The sequence below is a fragment of the Diadema antillarum genome, unplaced genomic scaffold (assembly GCF_040938485.1).
Source record: "Diadema antillarum isolate AM-2024a unplaced genomic scaffold, OU_Dant_1.0 seq00000908_RagTag, whole genome shotgun sequence".
NCBI classification, from domain to species: domain Eukaryota; kingdom Metazoa; phylum Echinodermata; class Echinoidea; order Diadematoida; family Diadematidae; genus Diadema; species Diadema antillarum.
In genome coordinates this window covers 729619-755257 of record NW_027271765.1, presented here as the reverse complement: position 1 = coordinate 755257, position 25639 = coordinate 729619, and the positions used below count along the sequence as shown (strand labels likewise).

At 37.2% G+C, this 25639-nt stretch overlaps 2 protein-coding genes across 2 annotated transcripts in view; one reads left to right on the top strand and one right to left on the bottom strand.

Moving 5' to 3' along the window:
* The window catches only part of LOC139741181 (zinc transporter ZIP6-like), a 52351-nt gene extending 51613 nt beyond the window's left edge, over positions 1-738 (bottom strand). Inside the window, exon 1 of the mRNA XM_071651773.1 lies at positions 552-738. Within this exon, the coding sequence (XP_071507874.1) occupies positions 552-555 (4 nt within the window). The 5' untranslated portion in view covers positions 556-738. The remainder of the gene's footprint in view (positions 1-551) is intronic.
* A 17600-nt stretch (positions 739-18338) lies between these two features.
* Positions 18339-25639, top strand: part of LOC139741164 (uncharacterized) — a 77147-nt gene continuing 69846 nt past the window's right edge. The window contains exon 1 of the mRNA XM_071651757.1: positions 18339-18773. Coding sequence (XP_071507858.1) covers positions 18496-18773 — 278 coding nt within the window. The 5' untranslated portion in view covers positions 18339-18495. The remainder of the gene's footprint in view (positions 18774-25639) is intronic.

Here is a 25639-nt window from a genome sequence, read left to right as displayed (position 1 = left end):
AGGTTAGTGAATATTTAAGGGTGAGTTTGTACATGTTTGGCGATCATTTGACAAACAGGTGTGAAAGTACACTGGCGCCGCGCCGAACATGTTGTAAAAGAAAGCCCACCGCCGTGTGCTTTGTACTGTTGAACGCCACACGGTGCGTTGTGCGGTGGGCCGCGCGCAGTGGTGGGGCCTATTTCACGAGTATGCCGTGTGTTTTCTACAACTGAATTTAATTGATAACGTTGATAAAAGATAATGTATGTGATAACAACGGGAGAAGGTCGGTCATGACCATGCACGCCGCGCCGGTCACTGCAATTTTGTGCCCTTGCAGTAGCAGTGAAAGCAGTTGTAGGCCTACACCACCGAATGACTACCCGGCCGGCCGGTGGGCCGTGGGTGGGCCAGCAGGCGGCAAGCAAGCAAGCGGCTTTGTGTGTGCTGCAACGAACACTTTTGGCATGTGAAGAAGCGAACACGATCGGATACTGAGTCCGCATGCACATTCACAGTGCTGTAGAAGCGGTTTTAGCATACAGACAAAGCAAAACGTTTGAGCTTACCCATCCGACTATGAATGAAAACGTTGGAGTGGTCTGACTGTTTTTTTCGTTATATTCCTCTGAGTTGTGGATGACCGAAGCAAGAAAATTGGCCTCGTAATGTGGGTCACCTAACCCACGTGTGCAACAAGTTTTTAAAGTTTACAAACTCCAAAACTTCAAGGAGATTTTCGCACGGATCCTCGATTTCTACGTGTCGTGTGCACCGGCTTCTGGCGAAAAGATGGCGGGTCGTGTGAAAAGGTTCCGCACCGCCTGAAGTCACGTGACTTATATGCATAAATTAATTCACTAGATTCTAGAATTTACTAGCAGGCGGCTGTTCTGCGCATGACAGGAGTACAAATATGCGCGAAACAGATTGTCATTGCAAAATGAGTTAGCCTGCTATCTTCAGCAATCCCTGTACATCACAATGTGAACTGTACATGTACCCATGGACGTAGGTCCATGATGTTCCATTGATTGCATGGTGAGCGTACGATACTAGTACCACCGGAGTGTTCTGCACAGATAAAAACTTGTCATCCTACAACCGAGGTGTGAACAGGGCCTGATGTTGACAATCCACGTGACAATATAATGCACATGCAACTTTGCTTGGTTCGTTTCAGCCCCCTTTGAAGGATGCATGCATCTTTTTTATCCACCGACGAATGCAACAAATTATCAATAAAGGCCATGATTACTGCTGAGTCTGAAATATTGTCAACAGGCCAAATACTAATGATAATAATTATAACAATAATAACAATCATGAATGATGATATGCTAGTAAAAGAAACTATGTGTATGGAATTAGAAAGACCAAATAAGATATACAGTGATGTATAAATGTTGCTGTATGCCACGGTGCGTTTAAGATGTCATCATCTTTTTATTTGTTTTTATTTTTATTATCGTTTTATTTGCTGATGATACCAACATATTTTATTCTCATTAAGATCTTAAGATTACAAACGATACTTTAAGTATCGTCTACCCAAAATATTTTATTCTTTATTTCACCGTAACAGCCACGTACATAATTATCCCACGAGACAATCTAAAGAATCTTCCCTTAGTTAGAACTGTACACACTCAAAATACATTTGTTTATACCGGACCCAGATTTTGGAATAGCTTAGGTAATGATCTAAAAGAATCTGTGAAGTTAATTACATTTAAGTATAAACTCAAAAAATATTTGTTTTCTAAATATACCAGTTAATTCTGTTCAATGAAAAAACCCGTCATGTTTCACTTTTCCTTGAGATTTTGTAGTGTGTCCACAGACCTTCTCCCCCCCCCTCTCCTTTTCCTTCTCTATTCTTCCCTGCTCCTTTTTCCTCGTTCTTCGTTGTCCAGTATCTGTCTGAGTGCATTTCCTCAAATTCTGTTATTTCTGTGTATTGTGTTGTTGTTGATGTTGTCGTCGTTATGTTTTTTTGTGGCCGATTGCATATCTTCCTTTCCGTTCAATTTTCCTGGCACACCTGGCCCCATAGTGTCTGTGCCACAAATGTGATATGTTATATAGTTTATACGTTTGCATCCTAAAATCCTAGTAAGTATTGTTCATTATAGTATCAACATCATTATATCAATGAGTAAAATGTACAATAGTATAAAGAAGAATTTAAAATGAATATGTCTTATTGGTATAACAAATTGGTGCTGTTGTTGTTTTGTTCCAGTGTTCCACGTTTTACAAGGGTGGTTTTTTTAGTGGAACACTGTTTTCCATCATTGTGATTATTTACTATTTTTGTTGCCATGACAAAGTGTATAGTTTCTTTTTTACGACATCATTCGTGTATAATATACTTTATATTGTATTGAAAAAATCCTTTATCAGACGAGTGTAAGAGAAATGAAAAAAAATTGTATCACTTTGGATTATGTCAACTTTTTCTTTTCTTTTCTTTGTGATGATGGAAATAAATAAACTATTGAATTGAATTGAATTGAATTGAATTGAATTGAAAGTATTGAAATTAGTAAAGTATCAAATTGATTTAAGTCTAATAAACTTTCTTTGAATATAAAAAAAAGACTCATTTACTTTAAACTTCATTTTCATAATGCAGATATGCTGATACATATTAACATTGATGACATCCCATTAGAAAAGAAAACAAATTCAAAACTTCTGGGAATTATATAGATGAAAGTTTGACTTAGAATGAGCACGTAGTTGCATCATGTTAAAACGTGTATTTCTAAAAATGTAGGGGTCATTTCCAGGCTGAAATTTTTTCTCCCTCGGTCAACTTTATTTTTAACTCTCCCATATATAAGTTATTGTAATATTGTATGGGGAACTTGCGGGTCTCCCAAAATAAATTTTATTTTCAAATTACAAAAGAAAGTTATACGTATCTGTACTGGATCACATTTCATGGCTCATACTGATTCTTTATTTCATGAACTTAAAACACTAAAGGTTTTTTATTTTGATATTATTCAAGTAGCAGTAATTATGTTCAAATATATTCATGATCAACTTCCATCATCGTTTAATAACATGTTTAGGTTTGATACTTCCGTCCATTCGTACCCTACTCGTATAAGTAGAAATTTCCATCTTTTGAATCCCAAATTATTAGTGACACATAAATCTATCAGACATTCGGGTCCGGACATTTGGAATAATCTCCCAGACAATATAAAGTCTTGTTCAAATATTTATTCTCTGAAAGCTTCACTAAAACGATATTTGATATACAATCATATTCTCCTCACTCATCAAGGTAACAAATATTTATGGTAAATGAATGTCTTTTTTTTTCAATCTCTATTTTCTCCTTTCAACTGCATCTTGCACCCACTACCTGCTACTGCACTGCACCCACCTGATCACTTTCCTCCAAGAGAGTTGTGTCCTTGGATAGTCCTTTCAAGAGGCCCCCATCCATTTAAAGCTAAATCGCTCACGATTGTGGTCTCCTGCATTCACAACGACGATCTCTGTCATTTACTGAAAAATACTTTATGTTCTATTTTATGTTTTTGTATATGTACACTGCTCAATGCAATTACCTATGTGTATCTATTTGTGTACTGTTATCGATTTATTTCACTATACACTTCTATTCTTTGTATTTTCAGTTTTGAAACTTGTATTCAAATTGTATCTGATTGAATGCAGAAATAAGTCAAATCGAAATAAAAAAAATCAAAATCAAAAAGATACTAAAAAAAAAGATTCGCTGTTTTACACTATTCCGTAAGTAAAGTATTTCATTTTATGATCCTTAGTGCTTTAGACAATTCAGTTTTCGTGGAATTTGCCTCCTGTAATATCGCGTAAGACAATGTTTACTGATGTGTTCAAAACGAAGTATATAACCTGATAAAAACGATGTATATAACCTGTTTTACGCTCTCAATCTTTTTTTTTCTGGGGGAGGGTAATAGGCCCAACGATAAAAACTTGTCATTTTTCATATGAAAATATACCATTTTCATTGATTTTGAATTCATTTTTTTCTCCATCACAACATAATTAATAACATATATGCACAGTGTACATGAAAGTAAAGAATTTCAACTAAAGTTATCAATAAAAACGAATGTACATTATACTTTTCTGCAATGGGATCATGCAAGTAAGCATGAAAGTGTCATCACAGGATGGGAACGGGAAACCAACAGAAAAGTTAATTTGTAGATTGAAGGCCCCCACTAAATTTACGATGTTCAGTAATTCTGTGGAAAATTTACTGAGAAATATTTTCCTGGAAGACACAATCGTAAAAGAACTCTCTCCCATCAAATTTCTAGATAATAGTCTTGATTCTGGACAACAAACGCTCTTGGGATTTACATATTGATTCTGCATATATATTTCAAGGAATATAGGTGTTGTAAACAAAGTTAAAATCTATCTTCCAAAAATGTACTTTTTATGTTATACTCTATACCTTGATACTATATTATTACCTTACTTAAATTATGGGATGCTCGCATGAGGAAACACTTTTTCTACTTATATAGCAAGAATGTTATTATTACAGAAAGAGCTCTTCGTATCATTTGCAACGAATCGTGGAGGATTCATAGGCCCTACTAATTATTCATTTCACGAAAATATTTTTTTTGAAAATATATGATTTACATAAATCGTTTGCAATTAGGACAATTCATGTATAAACTCACCAACCATCCTCTCCAGTCTAGAACTAATCCCATGCTATTAAAAACGAAACTGTTCATGCATATCCAACCCGTCAATTCCATGAATATCCCATGAATATCATTTGCCTTTGACAAAGGATGGTTTTGCAAAATCTTTATTCTCCTGTTCTGGACCAAAATTCTGGAATTCTCTTGATAATAGTATGAAATAAGCCTTAGGTTTTAATACTTTTTCCTTAAAGTTAAAGAATCATTTTAAAAATTCTTATGCAATTACAGTAAGTTACTCTTTTTTGTACTTTTGATTTTCAAAATTATTGTTGCTCCAGTTTAATTTTACTGCGCTTTGATACCTCAGCGAGCCCAAGCTTCTGTGCCTCTCTAGTCCCTGTTATGACCCACCATTTCCTTCTCCTTCCTCCCGTTCTTGAATGAATGCAAAATATTTGTAATTCACATACTCTGTGTCTATTTTTATCAATGGGGTTGCTTCTTTACTTATAAAGCAATTTTTTTTTTCTGTTAATCCATCTTAAAGAGACTTTTCTCCATGGGAGTCTTGGAGTTCTTTTATAACTGATTTACTTCACTAATGTTTCTATAAAAATAACAGTGAGTTATATCAATCTTCCTCAAACTTTACTGATGTTTCTATAGAAACAATATAGTGAAGTTTGAGGAAAATCGGACAATCCATTCAGATGTTATGAATTTTTCATCGTTTCAGTGTATGAGATGAGAAAAGCATAAAGTTGAGAACTCCAAGACTCCCGTGGATAACCCAATGTGTTTTAAGATCGATTAACAGAGAAAAAAATGTTTCATAAGTGAGGCAACTCCACTGATAAAAATAGACAAAAGATATGTGAATTATAAAAAGACGCTTACTACACGTACTAATTTATTGTGTTTACAGAAGAGAACATTTTATGTTAACCAGATAATCAAAAATAAAAATGATATCAAGAATATTTGGAAAACAATTGTTAAAATGTTACGATTACATGCAATGATGTGTCTACAGTATCTCAGAAGTACGATGGGGTAACACCTCAAGCAATGTACCCGCTTGTATGGCCGATTTTTGTTTTGTTTTGTTTTTTTGTGCATTGATTGGGAAAATTTATCACAAAATATCCCTTTATCTAGTAAACTGTTTTATGATTTTTGTTTAGATATAAAACCTAATCCCAAAGCTATATATTTGGACTCCACATATAAAAATTAAAGATTGTTTATGATTTGAAAGAAGGGGGAAGCCCAGATTGTGATGCAATGGGGAATCGATAATTATTTGTTGAAAAATATGATTCCCCTTAATAAATCCCTTATATAGTACGCATTTAGTTCACCGCTTATGACTGGACTTGTACCAAATAAGACGAAGACTGCAAAAGTTATTCCTATATGATATACATAAGAAAGGTGAGAAGAATAATGTCAATAATTACAGACCATTATCGTTACTAACTTCAATTTCCAAAATTTTTGAAAAAATAGTATTCAAATATTTTTTCTTCTCACCCTGACCTTAATATTTTGACTAGTATGAACAGTAAAGATCTGTTTTTATACAATTTAGGGCAATTTATGTACAAGTATAGCGACAATTTGCTTCCGTCTATTTGTTATTCTATGTCCCTAAAAAATCACTAATTTCATGAATATTCCACTAGGCTTTCCAATGAATTTCATTTACCCCTTTTACGAACGATCCTTGCTAAAACACTCTTATTTATGCAGGCCCAAATTATTGGAATTCTTTGAATCATGATAAAAAAAAATCCCCATCCATAATGTTCTTTCAAGAGGAGACTGAAGTCCTCTCTCTTGCAATAGTATGACTCTACAGTTATACTTAACTAGCCACTTGGCCTTCTTTCTTACATACTGACTTACACACTTTTTCTCCTCTTTGAAGAATTAATTGTAATTTTTTGGATGTTTGTTGTCATCTATGCTATTTCCCAAAACGTCTCGAGTTAAATTTCCGTCTGTTACTCCTGTTCATATATACGACCCTCTATTTCCTTGTCTTTCTTTTTTTTCAGGCGTTACAATATTACTTTTTTTTTTCCTCCACAATTATCATATGTTTCTCTTGACATGCTTCTGCCAAAGATCGCTGTCTCCGTTGTGCGTTTTTGTTTACTATTTTGTCTTCTGTTTGTTAGTCTTGTCCATTCCGTTTTGTCCCGCACAACCTTTTCTTCAGTAGCTGTTTTGTTGTCTAGTCTTGTTTCCTGTTTGTTCGCATCTATATGAAAGTAAGCGTATTATTCATCTGTGAATCTAATTTTCAGTGCGCTTCTAGACTTCTTCCTCTTCTTCCTCTTTTTTTTTTTTTTGTATTTACGATGGTTCAATTAATCTTCCCATCGATGTTCTTTTCCAGAGGGGCCCACATTCTACAAGCTCTGTCTTTTTAGTGGGTCTCTCCATTTTTCGCACCTATTTTAAGCAAAGTTATACATGTACTTTATTTCGACCATTTCTGTTTCTTTTTTACTACAATGTATAATTACTGTAAGGTCCTCAATTATTGTACAATCTTTTCATTACACAATGTTCTGTTTACCTTATTCTCTGTTATCAAAGGAACTGAAACATATATGCTTTGTCGAAAAATGAAATACATTTTGAATTGAATTGAATTGAATTGAATTGAATTGAATTGAATTGAATTGAATTGAATTGAATTGAATTGAATTGAATTGAAACCGAAACCGACCGAACGGGCTTAAGGGGGTATTTCTCTCGCAAGGGAGCGTTTGCATTTTTACAATTGTATTTCAACAATTTGGTGCAAAGTTTGGGTGAAATATTTAGAAAATTATCAATCAAAACAGTGAGGAGAAACAATGGTTATTCATTTGTGTTGCAAAGATTTTTTGTTTCATTCTTGCTTTATTATTACCGTTATATTTTTTTTTTCAAACCGAACCCAGGATCCAACGATTAACTGTGTAAAGGTCCCTTTATAAATTCACACCGCAGTCACTGTGTGCCCGGACAAAATTCCCTCGTGGAATTATCGCCGTTCTGAATTTCTTGCGTAATGTTATGTAACCGACCATGACCTGTAACTGTTCACCTGTACCTCGGTAAGAAAATACTTTACTATTCAGTAATCCAGGTGATCTAATTTTGTGTATTTGCGAAAGCAGACAGACCTCTCCCCTCTCCTTTCTCCTATCCTATCTCTATGCAAGTCATCCCTCCCCTATTTTCCTATATATTATGTATTATGTACGAGGGCTGCATGCAAATCAAGCATTGCTTAAGCTGTAGCCCTTCTGCGTTATTCATTGCATCGCTGATATGTTCTTTTGTACATCGTAAAAGCAATGAAGAAACTGTATTGCTGTATAGGTAATGAAGAAACTTACTTTGTTAGCAACTAATGTTTATGTATATCCATTTATATGTATGGTACCATCAATGTATATGATATATATGTGCATGTATCTGCATGAGCAATGATATAATGCAGGAACCAATAAAATCAAATCAAATCAAATCAAATCAAATCAAATCAAATCAAAAGGAGATATTCCAGAGATTAACAGAAAATTTTAGAAGGAGTCTCTTTCAAACTTTCACCTGCCAAGTTTTGACCATTGCTGTTTCATTTGATTTTGTTTGATTTGATTTGATTTATTCTTTGTATGGCATGCTTTACAATCACATCTTTTTATACATATAAATACATAATTATGTATATACTTATGTACTATAGATGTTACCAAAAATATTCCACTTTTGATCCTTGATAGTTCAAAACTATATATCAGATAAAACTTGCACTGACTGTGCTCTATTTTCAACCCTCAGTAATACAAAACTAACTTTGCACAGGGGGTCATTGGTATGCTGTGGCAGTGTGCGGTTCACACTCAGACGATGGTCCTATAAGACAATAGCTATAGGGTTCTGCTTTGTTATCAACTCATGAGGAATTTCACTATGACTAGCTATTTATATATCTTGAAATGTGGTGTATACAACCACATTGAAACATGTGCTTTACTTTTTTTCATGTTCAAGCATTAAAATTTTCACCCTTTACCGTGAATTCACACTAGCAGTGTCCAGGGCAATCCATCATTAATAATTATCAAAGCATTCATGTGCCTTGGAGCAAGAGACCAGAAGCCTTGTCAGGAGAGCCCTGAACATGTGCTGGTATTCATGTCATTGTAAGCACACACTTGACACATCATTTGTCATTGGTTCCTGTATAAAGTTTAAGTTTTGTACAGACGGCTAAAATTAGATCAAAATCTGGAACCTAACTTCAAGTTTAATACTGGATTTAATGAAACTGGTTTATGCTTTTTCAAATCGTCTCCAAATAAATTACACACTATTCAACTATTACTCATATCAATGACAGCGATATCTGACATAATAGTTTTCGAATTGTTATATGCAAAGGAATATATGAATATATGATACATAAATCATATATACAAATATATATACACGTATATATAAAACTTATATATTTACTTATCTGTATAATCACGGTATACACATTTTCCATGCAGAACGACTGTCTGGCAACCGTTAATGTGGACTACCTTAACAAAACGGAGGGGTCCAACGTGCATGACGTTCGTGAATTAAGGATTTAGGAAGAGAGAGAGAGAGAGAGAGGGAGAGAGGGAGAGAGAGGGAGAGAGAGAGAGAGAGATTAAGCAGATTAAGGAGGGAGAGAGAAAACATATGGAAAGGGATAATAGAAACCTTCCGATGCTATCTTGTCAGATCGACTCGCCACACATTTTACATGTATACATACATATATTTTCATGGAACACAGTAATGCTGTTGATATATTTAATGACGTCATTAGATTCAATAATTTCAATTCAATTCCGTGAAGAAATATTGATTAATATGCGACAAAATTCCTCTTTGAAAATGCACGTCATAAGGCGTAACCCCTCCTCCTCCCCTCCAATTTGTTGGAATATATAATTTTAAAACGTTTGATTATGACGATGAGGTACTTTAAAAGAATAACGCAAGTATTAAAAAAGTAAGCAAGGATCATTGATTAGTTTTTGATCAATGACGTTATATTATGTTAGGTTGCATTATAGTGTGTGATGTTGAATTGACGTCGCTTGATTTGTCATTGAAATTAACTTGTCAGACTTACAATCCGTTACGAAAGGCTTTTAAGAGAGCTGCATGCACAAAGTCAAATCGGGGAAAAGCATAAAAAGAAACTGATGTGCAATCAATAATACATGACGCCATTGCAACTAAAATAACAGACAAGTATTGCGCAAACAAATTACAATATTCAATTTCGTTTTAAACAGAGCAAAACGGGTCCACTTCAAAACGCTTCGAAGCTCGGGGAATGCACCTATCTGCAAAAGATCAAAATAAATGAGGGCATAGAGTTGCGAAACATGTTTTCAATCACCAAACCAACCGGCGAACCAAGGGCAGTTCAGTGCAAAATTGGTGCAATTATTCATCGAGTATTATCTCCAAACCATAAAGTGAGACATTTTCACGAGGGGGGAAACTATATTCGAATCCCCATGATTGGCGATGTTGTGTTTCTGTGAGTTTTAGACAGTGCTGTCAACGCGCTTTCATTCCAAACGATATTGAGTTATTGAAAAAATAGGTACAACGTAAGCGTACTTGAACCAGAACTTTTTGCTTTCCCTTGGTATGAATTATTACTCTCTTCCGTTGCACGGAAGGTCACAGAGTACCCTGAACCCTAAAGGTCTCATCACTCTGCACACAATGTTGACCAGCCCGAGACCCATTGTGTTGTTATATGAATGATACTTAAATAGATTGGTGGGGAAAATACAATTCTAAAAATAAGCCACGCCATGATTGTCAGCAATCAAGTATATGTGTGGTTGATGAGGGAGAATCCTTCTCCAAAATACACCTCATCAGGAGGCTGGACACACTTTACTGTAAATTCGGTGGGGGAATATACAAATTATTGTCATTTTGGCGTATGCTTTGAAAAAATGTAACCGTCCTTATAGAACAGTTTGAACAGAAAACTCCCTTCAAATTTATGGATTGAAGACGTGAGACAAGTTGGCTTACTTAGACAATATGAAATACAAATCAAAACATTGAATCTTTCATGCATTTTATACATTTTTTTTTTGTGATCATTATTTTAATCAGCAACGCCTGTGTCGGGGGATAATTAACTGCAGGTGAGAGACTTGAACACATCCTCGCAGAAAGTAGAAGCAAAAAGTAGGTGAAGTTTGTCGTAGATGACGCACTTCAGTATTAACGATTATCTTGACACGCATTGGGCACCTTGTTCTCTGCACTGTCAGAATCGTCACCTGAAACTACAGTATAACTTATATTCTATGTACTTCTAGAATCACACCTGCTACGTTACCAATTGGCCTCCTCGTCAGTATTTCGTAATATTCCATGTCCATAACCATTATGTTCGATTTTTCTCTGCGTGGCCTTATCTAGGAATGTCAAAATTAATTTGGCAATTTATATGATTAAGCGTGTGATCGAGTGATCCACGATTTTCATGTTCATTCGTTCCATATAAGTATTTTGCGTAAATACTTTTTGATCTGCATTAATTACTATACCAGTACATATTACATATTCTTACATGATTAAACACAACTACAAACTGTGCAATGATTTACGTTACTCATTTCATTTTAACGGTAATCAAATGCTGAAATTAGCATGCTTAATTACAAACACACAAAAGAAGAAAACATAACATACAACACAAAAGACCATACTAATTTCAACTTATATGGATTTCATTAAATGTGTCTTCAGCAGGGTCTCAAAGAGAAAAATCCAGTCCAAATATAAGTAAGTCTAATTAAAAAAAAAGAAAGAGTAAAAATAAATGTTAAAAGTTCGACAATAAAAATTTGACTGACATCGGATGAAAATAAGGAAATTATGACAATTTGAAGTTTTGCTAATTTCTGCGAAACAGTTCTTGTACAGTGGATATGAATACGCAAATAAGTGAGCTAACCATGCCATAACGTCACAATTTTCCATTGATCATGTGCAAAAAAAAATAATAAATAGATAAATAAACAACGAAAATTCAATGTTTATGTCATTGAAGTCTGAAAAATGATATTATTCCTGGTTGAATAACTTCAGAATAGTGATCAGTTAGATATATAAAACCAGGCAGGATTTGAGCCTCGGGCATAATTGCATTTGAATGAAATGAAATTCATGAAATTTCAAAACTGGAAATGGCAAGTTGTGGGGGGATGACACGCTCACTTTAAATTTGCATATTCATTTTGACCGTTCAAGAAAAACTGAAAAATTAGCAAAACTTCAAAATGTCATTACTTCATTATTTTTCACCCGATTTCGATCAAAATTTAACCGTTGAACTCATAAAATCTTACTTTTCTTATCAGACTAACTTATATTTGGACTGGATTTTTCCCTTTGAATGTATCTTGTTAGGGTGACGATCAGATATACGCCAATTATTACGCTAGGTTTTTATTTTCGCGAATTTCGCGAGTTGGTGCTATTCGCGAAACCAAAGACACGCTAGAATAATTATTGATTCTGACCCCGATATGAATGTTACGTTATACGAGTGCACATTCCTTTCTCCGTTCAGTATAACAGGACGCCACGATCGCGAATTTAACCACTCGCGAAATCGTCGGGAATATCCCTATTTGCGAAAATGTAGACTCGCGAAATAATAGTTATGGCGTATAGCGCTGGTAGGGGACATGATCATGTATGCCTGGCTGTAATTTTAACGTCCAACAGAAACACAAGGAACTGTCAACATTAAAGTTCAGGCCCGTAGCCAGGATTTTTCAAGGGGGGGTGCGGTCACTAAAAAAACGGACCTTCGGTACCAATACCAATGATGACACACACACACACACACACACACACACACACACAATTATATATATATATATATATATATATATATATATATATATATTCTTTGGACGACCGAACTACAAAAGTTGTATAAGAATTTGCGCGCGAAGCGCACCGCAAATTGTGAATTTTGACTGTTTTAATGACGTTTTAAAGTCTCGAGGAATTTTGTATTTTTGTCTGTTGCATGCAATCGCGTTACGGTATTTCATCTAGGAAATAGTAAAAATTCATTTTGCCAGGAAGTTGCAAAGTTTAATTGTGTTCGAGACTCTGCGCGCGTAGCGCGCCGCAAAATTGAGAATACAGATTTTCCTGGTGTTGTTTTAACTTTTATTTTTTTCTATTGTATACCCGCGTTAGCAGGCCTGAAGCCAGGATTTTTAAAGGAAGGGGGGATGGCGTTAATTAACAAAATGGTCCTTTGATACTGTCCCGGGACGAGGGGTAGCGACAATGAAAAGGTGGACGCCATGCTCATACATGGACTTTCAAAATGGCCCCTAAACGAGTAATGATCATATGATTTTTTCGGGCCTTAAAAACAAGTATTCCTTAAATGTTTCCTGCACCCTAAAGAAGTACTTCATCATGATTGAACAATATACCATTTTCCCAAATTTCGGCCTTTTTGATACCCTTTGATTATATACGCTCGTACATCACACTTTCCATCTAATCCGTGAGAAAAAACGACCCCTATTACGCGTTTTCTTTAGCGAGTATGGTCACGGTGTCCACCTTTCAGTTGGAGTTTTCCATCCCATTGGATGCTGTTTGGAAGATGAAACATTCACTTTACTATACAGTATATCTGCCGTTGGTATATGCGAGTTTGTCAAAAACGAAAATAAATAAGAAAATTTTTTAAACAGAATGAATTGTAAATGTGAACCATTTATATTTTGCCTCCTTGTGGTAGGATATTTCCAGCATTTCCGAACTTTCAAATAATCATTTTAGATTTAATAATATTAAAGGTAGTAGATCCGATTCGCAAACATCTCCAATATCAGTCAAATGTCATATCAACCATCATGCTAAGAAGGTTTTCTTTCTGAAATTTGGAGGTCAGTGAAATTCAAAAATTAAACATCCGTTAGCCATTGGAAGAAGTTGAGTGCAAATTCAGACCTCAGGCTTAGTGCTCAGATGTTTTCCTATTTGATTTGATCTGTCTTACTGTGCACACTAAGATACATGCTGGAATGGTTATTTCTTATTTATTAAATTATAGTAGCATATTTGGTTACTAGCTGTCTCTAGGCATTTTCGAATTTGGGCTGCAAAGAGATCCACTACCTTTAAGTTAGAAGAGAGATAAGTAAATTATGATAAAATAAACAAACAAAAAAGAATTATTTTCTTTTGTAATACTATCTGACAAACTTTTTACTTTACCATTTTACTTCATAGCTCAGCACTTTCCATTCTCTCTCATACCCTCTTACCCATAACATTTAAATGAAATACAACTAAAATGAGTTTGCGTGCCTGCATAATACTCTTTGGAAATATTATAAGTGAAAATGTTCTTAGGTTTTGGCTCACTTTAAAATGAGAACCAATAGAACTGTCACAACATGAGAAAATGTATAAGTAATAATCAACACTACATTTCCGAATTTGGCCTGCAAAGAAATCCGCTACCTGTAAGTTAGAAAAGAGATTAGTAAATAATGATAAAATAAACAACAAAAAAGAATGAGTTTCTACCGCCGTATCCAGAACAGAGCCTGAAACGGTGCAGGCTCAAGAAATCGTTTGTACTAATACGTCTTGAAGTACTGTGTGATACTGTTGACTCAGACTTCTACAAAGCTGTAAGTGAGAATTTTAACCCAATCCGGCTCATTACCTGTGTTTTTTATGAAAAATATGAATAAGTGTGTGTTTAAAAGCATTAGATTATGCACGGAGATCGTACAGTTACTTGATAGATGATCTTTTCTCGAATGTTGGTACTAGCAAAAGGGCTAGAAAAAGCAGCTGTTATAATTCGTTAGGCATGCATAATGGCCCAATGAGTGTTACAAGAGAACTGGAGTAAGACAGGCCTTTCATTTTGTTTTGTCTCTCCTGATCGTTCGTAAGAAATGCTAATTCATGACCACCTTTTCACAATTTGATTGGAGCATGCATTCATAATGGAAAATAGTTGACATAATAATCTATCCCCAGGCATTATCATGCCAACATGTACTTATATATACATGTACTATATCTTTGTGAGACCAGGGAGGTGAGAGGAGTTGTCTCACCTCCCTGGTGAGACGTAGATATAAAATGTCTCAGGTTTTCGATTATAGTAATTTCGAGGAAATTTCTTTAATTTTTATCATATATGTAAACTTGAGGCTATTAGATTTTCATCCACTTACCTCTGTTCCTGTGAAAAAAATGCAATTGTCAACCTCAATGTCATCCACGAATCGCACGTACTCGGGCGGCCAGTGGAAAAAAAAAAAAAAAAACACCGGTCACACGCGCCAAGGGCCATGGCATGCAGTGCCAATATAACAATAGCTCGCACAAATTGATACATAACATTTGTGTTTGTGTGCATGGGGACGATCCGATGGTTCATACAACAAAAGGGTTTCGTACAATTATTTTTAACATTGTTAAACGTACTCTTCCACATTTACGTAGCATATAATGTGTCTTTATATTTATTTGGATTGTTATCTTGAGAATTGCTAAAAACCGTTATTATGAAAAAGTGGACCTTTCAGAATTTTTTTTTTTTTTGGGGGGGGGGGGGGTGCGTACGCACCCGACGCACCCCCCCCCCCCCCCCCCCCCCTGGCTACGGGCCTGAAGTTCAACTATTACTCTCTTATATCTCAACTAATACCGTGTTCATTTTGTGTGATTTTGATGTCTAAATCACAATCAACTTAGAAATAAACAGCTTATTCACTTTAAACTATACATAACACTGAAAAGCTGGGGCCGTATTCTGAGAGCTTATTAAGTGTCTGATTAGCACTTAATTACCGAATTGGTATTCTGAGAGCATGATTAAGTAGGGGTTATATTAACTACCATAGCAACAAGCGTTTTGGCGGGAAGGACCTACGCGTTTGCGCGTATCAATGCGCGCGCACCTCTGAGAGGACTTAATCACAGAGTTAATTACGAATCGGTATTCTGAGGGTGTAATTAAGTATGAAAGTTAATGAAAAACTTAATGATACCAAAGAGTGTCATTAACTACTCCGATATCAAGCATTACATCGCGTTTTCTCTGCCACAACGATGCTTACCGTCTTCGGTAACCGAGGAGCGGTTGAATCTTGTTACCATGGTATCCATAGAATTCAGAGAAAAAAAAAAGAAATAAAGCCGATCTTCGAGGAATTTTGTCATTTTATGTGAGCAAAGAGGTTGAGATCTTCGCGTGCGTAGGTGAGGGGTTGTAATCAAATACCCGAGTGTGCGCACGGAGCTCTTGGGTTGTAATTACAGCTTAGGGGACGTGCAGGAGCGCGCATTGAGGGCATATTTGCGCGTATAGTCATCATTTTGGCTTCTAACAACGCGTCTGATTGGATGGAATAACAATTAGATGGGAGGGACCTAAGATAATTACAGGGGACTTAATCATACCTTAATTACGTCCTCAGAATACCGATTTTGCCCATGATTAAGGGCCTATTAACTTCACGACTTAATCACGAAGTTAATTACAGACTTAATTACGACCTCAGAATACCACCCCAGTAATATTTTTTAAAGTATTTCTTTCGTTGTTCATTAAAGTTAATGGAAAACTTAATGATACCAAAGAGTGTCATTAACTACTCCGATATCACGCAATACATCGTGTTTTCTCTGCCACAACGATGCTTACCGTCTTCGGTAACCGAGGAGCGGTTGAATGTTGTTATCGTGGTATCCGTAGAATTCAGAGAAAAAAAGAAATATAGCCGATATTCGAGGAATTTTGTCATTTTATGTGAGCAAAGAGGTTGAGATCTTCGCGTGCGTAGGTGAGGGGTTGTAATCAAATACCGGAGTGTGCGCACGGAGCTCTTGGGTTGTAATTACAGGGGGCGTGGAGGAGCGCGCATTGAGGGCATATTTGCGCGGATAGTCATCATTTTGGCTTCTAACAACGCGTCTGATTGGATGGAATAACAATTAGATGGGAGGGACCTAAGATAATTACAGGGGACTTAATCATACCTTAATTACGTCCTCAGAATACCGATTTTGCCCATGATTAAGGGCCTATTAACTTCATGACTTAATCACGAAGTTAATTACAGACTTAATTACGACCTCAGAATACCACCCCAGAATTTAGATGAGACATTTTATCAGTATTTGCTGTATACTCGTTTGCATTTAAAGAGTTTTGATATGTGTCTGTTTATATATTCATTGACAATGATAAGGATGGATACATAGATTGTTTGTTTTTTTCACTCTGTGAAGGGTCCTAGAAGGTAATTCTCAGTTTGGACTTATAAATCTTGAGTTGTGATGATGACATACTGATACCACAAATCTTTTATTAATGTTGCAACACAGGGCCTAATCGTGATAAAGACAGATTGGGTGTTGTTGTTGTTTTCCTTTGATAGTCCCTTGGATTTTTCTTCCCTCACTCTTCCTCTTTCTCTCTCTCTCTTCAAAATGTCAACAAACTACCAGAAGTAAAATAATTATTGCAACAACACAAGTTTCTCTGTGCTTTGTCATGTCTTCTCCTCGCAGATCAAAGTAATGCGTTCAACAATACACTGGAACATCCTGGGCCCTGACGCATGTGGTAGTTAGGCCAAATCCAAATAAAAAAAAAAAAATTGATATGCCACTTAATACATCCCCTCTGCATATTTCTCATTCGCGTTGATCCTGACATTTAATGAACTATTTAAGAGATTGTAAAGTGGAGTTAGAACTAGAGAAAAATCATCAAGGGAATTAAGAAGGATCAAATTAGAAACACCAGGTGGCGCTGTAAATAAAAGTTCGCTGGGAGAAGGAGACTGTTCGGGTTCTCTATTCAGTTTTGGATTGCTTTTCATGGGAAAACCTTTTTTTTTGGGGGGGGGGGGAGGCATCGCTATTGGTACCTCGTCCCCCACTATTAAAAAAAACAAGCAAACAAACAACTTGACTCTATGCCAACAAACCCTCCCGCCCCCCCCCCCCCCCCTCAAAAAAAAAAAAAAATATTCCCTCATAATGCAAGAACCGTCGGTTTTGTTTTTCTTTTTTGGGGGGCGAGAAGGGTTCTTTTACGGTGGTGGCATACGGTCTTGTATTTCTTCTTCTTCTGATTAAGTCTGCCTCCTTCAATAGATTGAAGATTCTTGCAGACTGGTGCTATTTACATCATAATACAATTATTTATTTACAGATATTTACAAGCACATAGAAAATTTGACAAAAATAACTAGCCACTGTGATCAGCCACTGTGATTATTTTTGAATAATGAAAACATCATTCAGTGTGTATAATGTATTATCATCTATGCTCCCCCCCCCCCCAAAAAAAAAAAAAAAGAAAAGAAAAAAGAAAAAAAGAAAGAAAAAAAAGTTTCCCGGTTGGAAATATTCTAAAATTGAGTAGACAATCCGAAAATTAGAACCGTGTCTCCGGGCCTCCTCCAAGCTGCATCGAACTTTTATGTACAGCGCCATCTAGTGTTTCTAATTCCCTCGATGATTTTTTTTTTTTTCTCCATACTCCAACACTCCACTTTACATTCTCTTATTGTAAATTTCAGGTTCAACATGAATTAGGAATAGGAGGAAGGGACGTATTAAGTGGCCAAATCCTTTTGATTTGGCCAAATAACCACATGCATCAGGGCCCAAGATGTTTTAGTGTATATTGTTGAACTCAGAGATAGTTTGATGTGCTTGGAGAGGACAGACAATGGAGAAATTTCGGTCATCGACGAGCTTCTCTGCGAGTACGAGCGTAAACTGCGTTTCCAATGGTGGCAATGTATTATCGCCAACAACAATAGATCATCTGCCTGTCAACAGCAGGGCCATGTCCGTGTCTCCATCCCATGGCACCAGAGCAAGCACAGCTACACAATCTGCTGTCCAACAGAGGGGATTTTCTTCTACTGGACATGAGGGAACACGTGTGCCCGAGATGACTGGCAATGAAGAATCTGTCTCTAGCAAGCTGGAAGCTTCAATAAGGTTTGTAACCATGTTAAACATGCCTGTAACAGGGCGATGCAATGTCGACTGTCGTGTGTGTGACACGGGCCATCAACATACAAATCATTATGAAATCTGACCCTTACCCCCTATTTGCTAGTGCTGTTTTTTTTTTTTTTTTTTTTTCCCCAGAGACTTGGCTTATGATCTTCGTAGGAATATGTAGATGGTCTAGATGGTCTGCTTGAAATTGTGGAAAATCCCAGTGACACTGCCAACATCATAAATACATGTAAATACATACTGTAGTTATGGGTAAACTCGGCCTACCTCGGCAGGTAAAGTCGGCCCAGCGCGCCTATTACAAGTAGTTGTACTGCGCGCGCTGGGGGCTGACTTTACCCGCTAGACCGAGTTTACCCTTAACTACGGTATCATAATTGGAAGGAGTCTGGATAAACACTTGTAAGTTGGTCGATAAATCCAGTGAATGTGACCTTTTCATATTCAACATGTTCATGTTGGGTCTGGTAATTAAGCCAGAGTCAGAGACACTGAGTTTAGACTGATTTTATAGCGTTTTCACCATCATTTTATGCAGTAGGTTGTATGTTGTCAGCTAAAGCAGCTACAAAGCTACTTGCCCATCATGGTTTTCTGTAAAATACAATATTTTCGCAGCATGAAATTTTCACGTATTGGAGCCAGCGGCCCTTTTTGTGGCATGAAATTTTCGCGAGTTGCCTCTAACGTTCAATGCATATAGTGTAGACGAGAATTTTCATGTGTATTTTAATTTCGCAAATCTTGACTTTCGCGAAATTTGCAAAATTAAAATGCATGCGAACGTTCATCGTTTTTCAGTATTTCAGGACAAACATGTTAGAAATGGGAAAAAGATGGTCATCCATGCGTGCCATGTCTACGTATGATGGATTGATGAGGATGATGGCTGTTATGCACTTGTCAATGTAATGACTCACCCCACTACCCCCGGACATGGGTGCGTCATTTCCTCGTTTGGTCCGTCAAATTTGTGACCCAGGTGTGCGTCATTTTACCAGCTATGTCCGTCAAATTTTTGACCGAGAGGTGCGTCAAAATCCCATCATTGTCGTCAAATTTTTGACCGAGGGGTGCGTCATGGTACGTCACTTGGCTATGGAAAATAACACGCATTATTCTGAACCGAGGGGTGCGTCATGGTATGCACTTGGCTATGGAAAACTGCACGCATTTTTGCACGCTACCAGTACACACGTACGTACCGCGAGTGATACAGTGAGCGCTTTCCCGCGGCGGCAAGTGAAAATCAAAGTCGGGAAGCGTTTTGGAGTAGGCCCGAATCTGGCAAGCAAAATGATTTAAAAGCCACCCTTTCTCCTCACATTTTCTTTCCAACAAACTCATGAAATCACACATACTCAATCTCAAGCCAGACGGACTGTTCAGCGATATAACGATTTCAACCTCACAGTACTAAATAGTAAAATCAAAGATCGTATACGGAATTCCGTATACGATCTTTGGTATACCGTTGCGTGGTGCGTACTAACTGCGCGTACCTGCAGTAGCAGGCAAGTCGAGTGTTAGTGGTGCGCGACTCGCTCGCTAACGCTGTGCAATTCGCAAGTGAGCAGCGTGCTCGTTATTCCTCATCGAACGTACATCGTCCATGTGTTGCATTCAACCGGACTAGAAATGGCCGCGCACATACAGCGCATCTGCAAGACAAGTCATGGCCAGGTGACTATGGATTGCATGCACACATATATTCGGAATATCGTAGCAGCAGAGTGATGTACGGTGAATGACGGTACGGTGCTTACAGGGCCAGGGTAAGGGAAACTTGCCAAAACTTTGGCAAATTGTGTTTACGAACCGAAAGAAAATTAAATTGCGTGAATAAAGCGTATGCAAAAATCCTTTCAGTATTTACGGGGTGCGTCAAATGTACCGAGGATGTCCGTCAAGAAAGTGACCTAGGTGTTCGTCAAAAACCCCGTGTTGTCCGTCAAAAAAGTGACTGTGGTGTTTGTCAAAAACCCCGTGTGGTCCGTCAAAAAGTGACTGTGGGGGTGCGTCAAAAACCCCGTGTGGTCAGTCAAAAAATGACCATGACGCACCCATGTCCGGGGGTAGTGGGGTGCGTCATTACATTGACAAGTGCATTAGAGGGGCATAGTCCCGGTAGTGTAGAGGGCGCTGTTGATGATACTGCCGATCACCATTAGCATTGATACGAAGATTACCGAGGTTGAGCTGTCATCAAGAGTAAAGTGGGTAGGTGTTGCTAAGTAACGTTGCCTTCGTTGTCTTCTCTGCGCATCGCGCAGTCTGTAGTAATGCCAGGGTGCGTGCATATGTGCTTGTTATTATGACATCACAAAAGAAGTTTGCTAAAGCTGTCATCCCCCTCAGCCGAATCATGAGCCGAACTGTGATCGGACCACTGACTACAGTGGATTGGACTTCTTCGGACTCGGGGAAGTGGGCCAAAGCGTAAGCGCTAAAGAGGAGTCGATAGCGTAGGTCTCTATAGGAAACTTGCGCCGTGCGCCCGCGTACGCATTTGACTAGAACACTGGGACCATGCATCTTTAAGGGCCTAATTACAAAAAGGTTGAACATTCAATTGATACATAACCAGCATTTGATAAATGAACCCTTAAAAACCAGCGTCTGGATAGATTTCAATACCTGTACTGTTTTCAAACAGATGCTTTCAGAGTTACAATGTAAGTTTTGACACCATTGCACAAGGTGCTGGTTTTACAGATAAAGCCATAACATTTGGCTGTGTGACAACAACATCGCAGGTCAGTATGGTACAAAAAGTAATTTATAGTTATTCTCAGATAGCCTTCTTGACATGATTATAATATCTCCTGCCTCTGGCTTCATATTTGATGTGGTTTACAGGGAGGTTAAATTTGAGGAATTTATTCAGAATGTGAGCAGGAATGAAGTTGATTTGCTGATTTATTATCTTCGAAATCTGCAGAAACGTGGCATGACGTCTGACACCTGCACAAATCGGGGGGAGTAAAAAGACCAAAACAAAACAAAAAAAAAAACCTCCCAAAAGAATGGTGTTCAGCTTTAATATGTACCATATGTTAGAATGTCCAGTGTGATTTGTTTGTTTCATGTACATGTACCAGTGGAGGTACAGATATCCATGGACATGTACAGTAGCAAAACAATATTCATTATTATGTGTGCATATTTAAATGATATCAACTCCCTATACACGTAGGTTACGAGTGAGTAAGGTATTGGTGCATCAGACAGTATCCTTAAAGCTTTAACCGAGCTTACTCTCTAATCTAACTCCAGACATAGGCTTCATGTTGTTAACTGTTTTCACATGTTTCCAAACTTCCAAGAGCTGGTATGAAGGGAAGGTTGTCATAGCATCATTAATGCCTTTATGCTATAATAAAGAGGACCGAGTCATCTTCCATGCCTAGCATGTGTCCTGATTAGCATCATTCAAAACCTATGACCGTTGATACGAGAGAGAGAAATTACCCCCCCCCCCCAAAAAAAAAAAAAAAAAAAAAACAACAACAACAACAAAACAACAAAACAAAACACAAACAAACAAACAAAACAAAACAAACAAAAACTGCTTCACAGATTTTTTTTTTTCTAAAAGTCATTGGTAAGTTTGTTGAGAACTCTGGGGTGTTTTTTTTTTTTTTCCTGATGTATTCATGTTACAGTGCTACTGCAGATTTCATTCTCTTGTTGTTTGTTTGTTTGTTTTTCATTAGTTGCTTGATACAGTGGCTTGGGTGCTTCTGTGGACCAGCCATACCTCCCCATTTCTTGAACCGACAGTTCAATGTTATACTTGCCTTTGATTTGCCTCCTTCTACACATGTAGAGTGTGCACCATCTCTGTATCTTCACTAGTGACTCAAACTTGGCATGATCCAGATAAAGGATGTTGATATACACCACAAAACAAAACAAAACAAGATGCAGAAGACATCAGCCTTCAGCCCCACCCCCCCCCCCAAAAAAAAAAAAAAAAAAAATCCCAACCCAATGACAAACAAACAAGCAAATCTTGTTCCCACTTCATGCAATAACACACCCATAAATATACTGTAATACCTCAATCTTACACTTAGTTTGTACAGACTGTGTTAATGATCTGTCATTTTATTGTACTTGAGAAAACATATATATGGGTCATGTGGGACCTTCTAGGGACAAACCTACACAGTACATTACCAGGGTAGTTATAGATAAAACATTGTTTCTGTATGCTTGCAGAAGAAGTTTAGAAAGAAACCTCATACAAATATGTATGTACAAGCTACAACATTTAAAAACTTCACTTTTATAAGATGAGAGGAACCATCTCAGACATGATGTACAAGTATGGTGCATGAATCTTTGTTTTATTACACACATGTACAGTTGTATGTAGTTAGTCTTTGTCTGTTTTGTTAATGTTAGTATTTGTCTACCAGGGTACAGAACTTTGTATCTAAGTTTGTTTGTATGATGGCTGATTTACATGCATCTTGATTAAGTGGATAAAGTGCAAAATCTCCCCCCCCCCCCATATTGTATTTCCCACACCCATTTGATATGACTGTGTTTAAATACAAATTGCCTTTGTACATAAAAATAGATGGGTGTGCTTATGTACAACTCAGTGGAGATTGGCATCATGTACAGAATCAGCACTTGGCTGTTCAAAATCTGCATCGTGCAGGCAAACCCCACGTGCATCAATCAGTGGATTACATTGTAATGTCCAGGGAAACCCCATGTGTATCAATCAGTGAACACACAAGATACAGATAGACAGACACAGGCACACATACTATAATCTGTCTGTCGCTCTGTCTGTCTGGCGCTCTCTCTTTCTACTTCCCTCTTGCATGGACATACACTGTGCATTTCTAATACACAGATACTGCATTGCCGTGCTATTGTAAGTTTGACCTGGGAAGTACCTGGTATTAATAGTTTCTCCACCAGGCTTTTTCCTTTTAAATATGAGGCTTTGTCCTGTGATAATATAGTGGATCCAACGTTTGGTATATTTTAAAAGGCATCGGCGTTACTGGTTTAAATGCAGTGGTGGTTCAAATTCACAGATTCAGATTACATTTTAGTGATCTTGCATCAGTGCTAGTGAGGGAGTGTGATGCAATTGTTGGAGATTTAAATAAAGACACATTGTTCATGTACTGTATCGTAAAACCTTTAAAAAATTTTAATCAGCACCAATGGCCTTTTTTGCAGCATGATACAGTTATACCTTCGCAAATTTTTGACTGCGAAAAAAGTTACAAGTCTGCTACATAAAGACAAAAACTTTCATACATGTACATTTTACTTTCACAAATCTTGGCTCATCGCTAAATTCATGAAGTTTCACGCACCCAAAAATGACAGTGTACAATACATACATAGACAGTGTAGTCCGAGAAGCTGAAGGAAAGTGTGAATATGTTATAAATCAGCAAGCTTCTGACATATTTTTGTAAAAGTGTAGTGGTCATGTAAAACAGTATGCATGTCCAGTGATGGGGTTGGGTAAAGAAGTTACAGGTAGAACTGGATGAATTTGTAGGGAAAATAGTGAGAATTATGTTGATATGTATACATGGTCATGGTATTAGAGATCTCTTAGAACCATGAGAAAGCGTAGCACCTTGTAGACCCATAACCCAAATCCACGGTAGAAGCATTCTCAGAAGATGGACTCCCAAATGAAGGTAGACATAAAGAGAGAGAGGGAAATATAGGGAGAGAAAGAATTAGAAAGACGGAAAGATATAAAAGAAAAGGACACAGATTGTCGTTAACTTTATGTTTACCAGGGGATATTTACAGCTAAGATTGATCCCCAGTATATGATAATACACTGTAGTGCCATTCTGAAAATCTCAAGTAGAAGTGGAATCTTGTGGTTTGGGAGCAGTTTTATTTGCAGCGCCACTGAAGATTTTCCAGCTTGTGGAAGTGTGGTTCTGAGAAGGATCCTTACAAACTACTTACCATCCCCCCTAATCCTCCCTTACTCCTCTTCCACAATACAAGCTTCAATGAAAACTAGTTTGTCCCCTTCTGAGTCATCATTGTGTCATGTAAATGTGTTTAGTGTACACGGTATTTGCTTGTAAAACTGTTGTAACAACAGAAATATTGATTTTGAAAAAAGACAGAACTTCCATTATTGCATTTTGTTAGTATTCTTACATCTAAATTCTCCAGCTCTTTTGACATTGTATTGCCCCTCCCCCTGAACACACGTGATTTGTACACACACATAGAAACATGCCACAAGTACAATATGACTGTGGTTGCTCGTGCAATTTATGCCTTTCTACATGCACCCTTGTAGGCTGAGGGCTCTTCCTCTCAAGGAACAGTTACAGGAGCAAGGGACCTTGTTGGCCAGTGATGTCCCTCTAGACTCATGTTCAAAGTCAATGGCATCCTTGCATGCAATCCATCTGATGGGGCATTGAGACTTATAGTTAAAATTGAGATACTAGTATGTTGCATAATGAATATTGTCATAAATGTGTGTTTCTTGTGTGCTACACGCGAAACTCTTCTTACCAAGCTGAGAGCGAAAAATTGATCGCACGAAAATATCCACTTTTACAGTAGTTCAATGTGATTACTGGTCACACATGTACAAGTTTTCTGGCAAAAACAAGGAACAAAAGTGAGAGTGTGATTGACCTCTACAAGTACTACCCAAATGATTGCGGCTATTGGAGGCTGTGTGAGTGGGCCTTGCACAAAGGGGGAAAAATTTACTCAGGGAGAAAGTTATTGTGAAGGAAAGCTTAGAATCAAAAGCAGTAGATGGGTAGAGATGGAGTATAAAAGGGTCCCTGCTCTACAATCGTAGGTGCAGCATG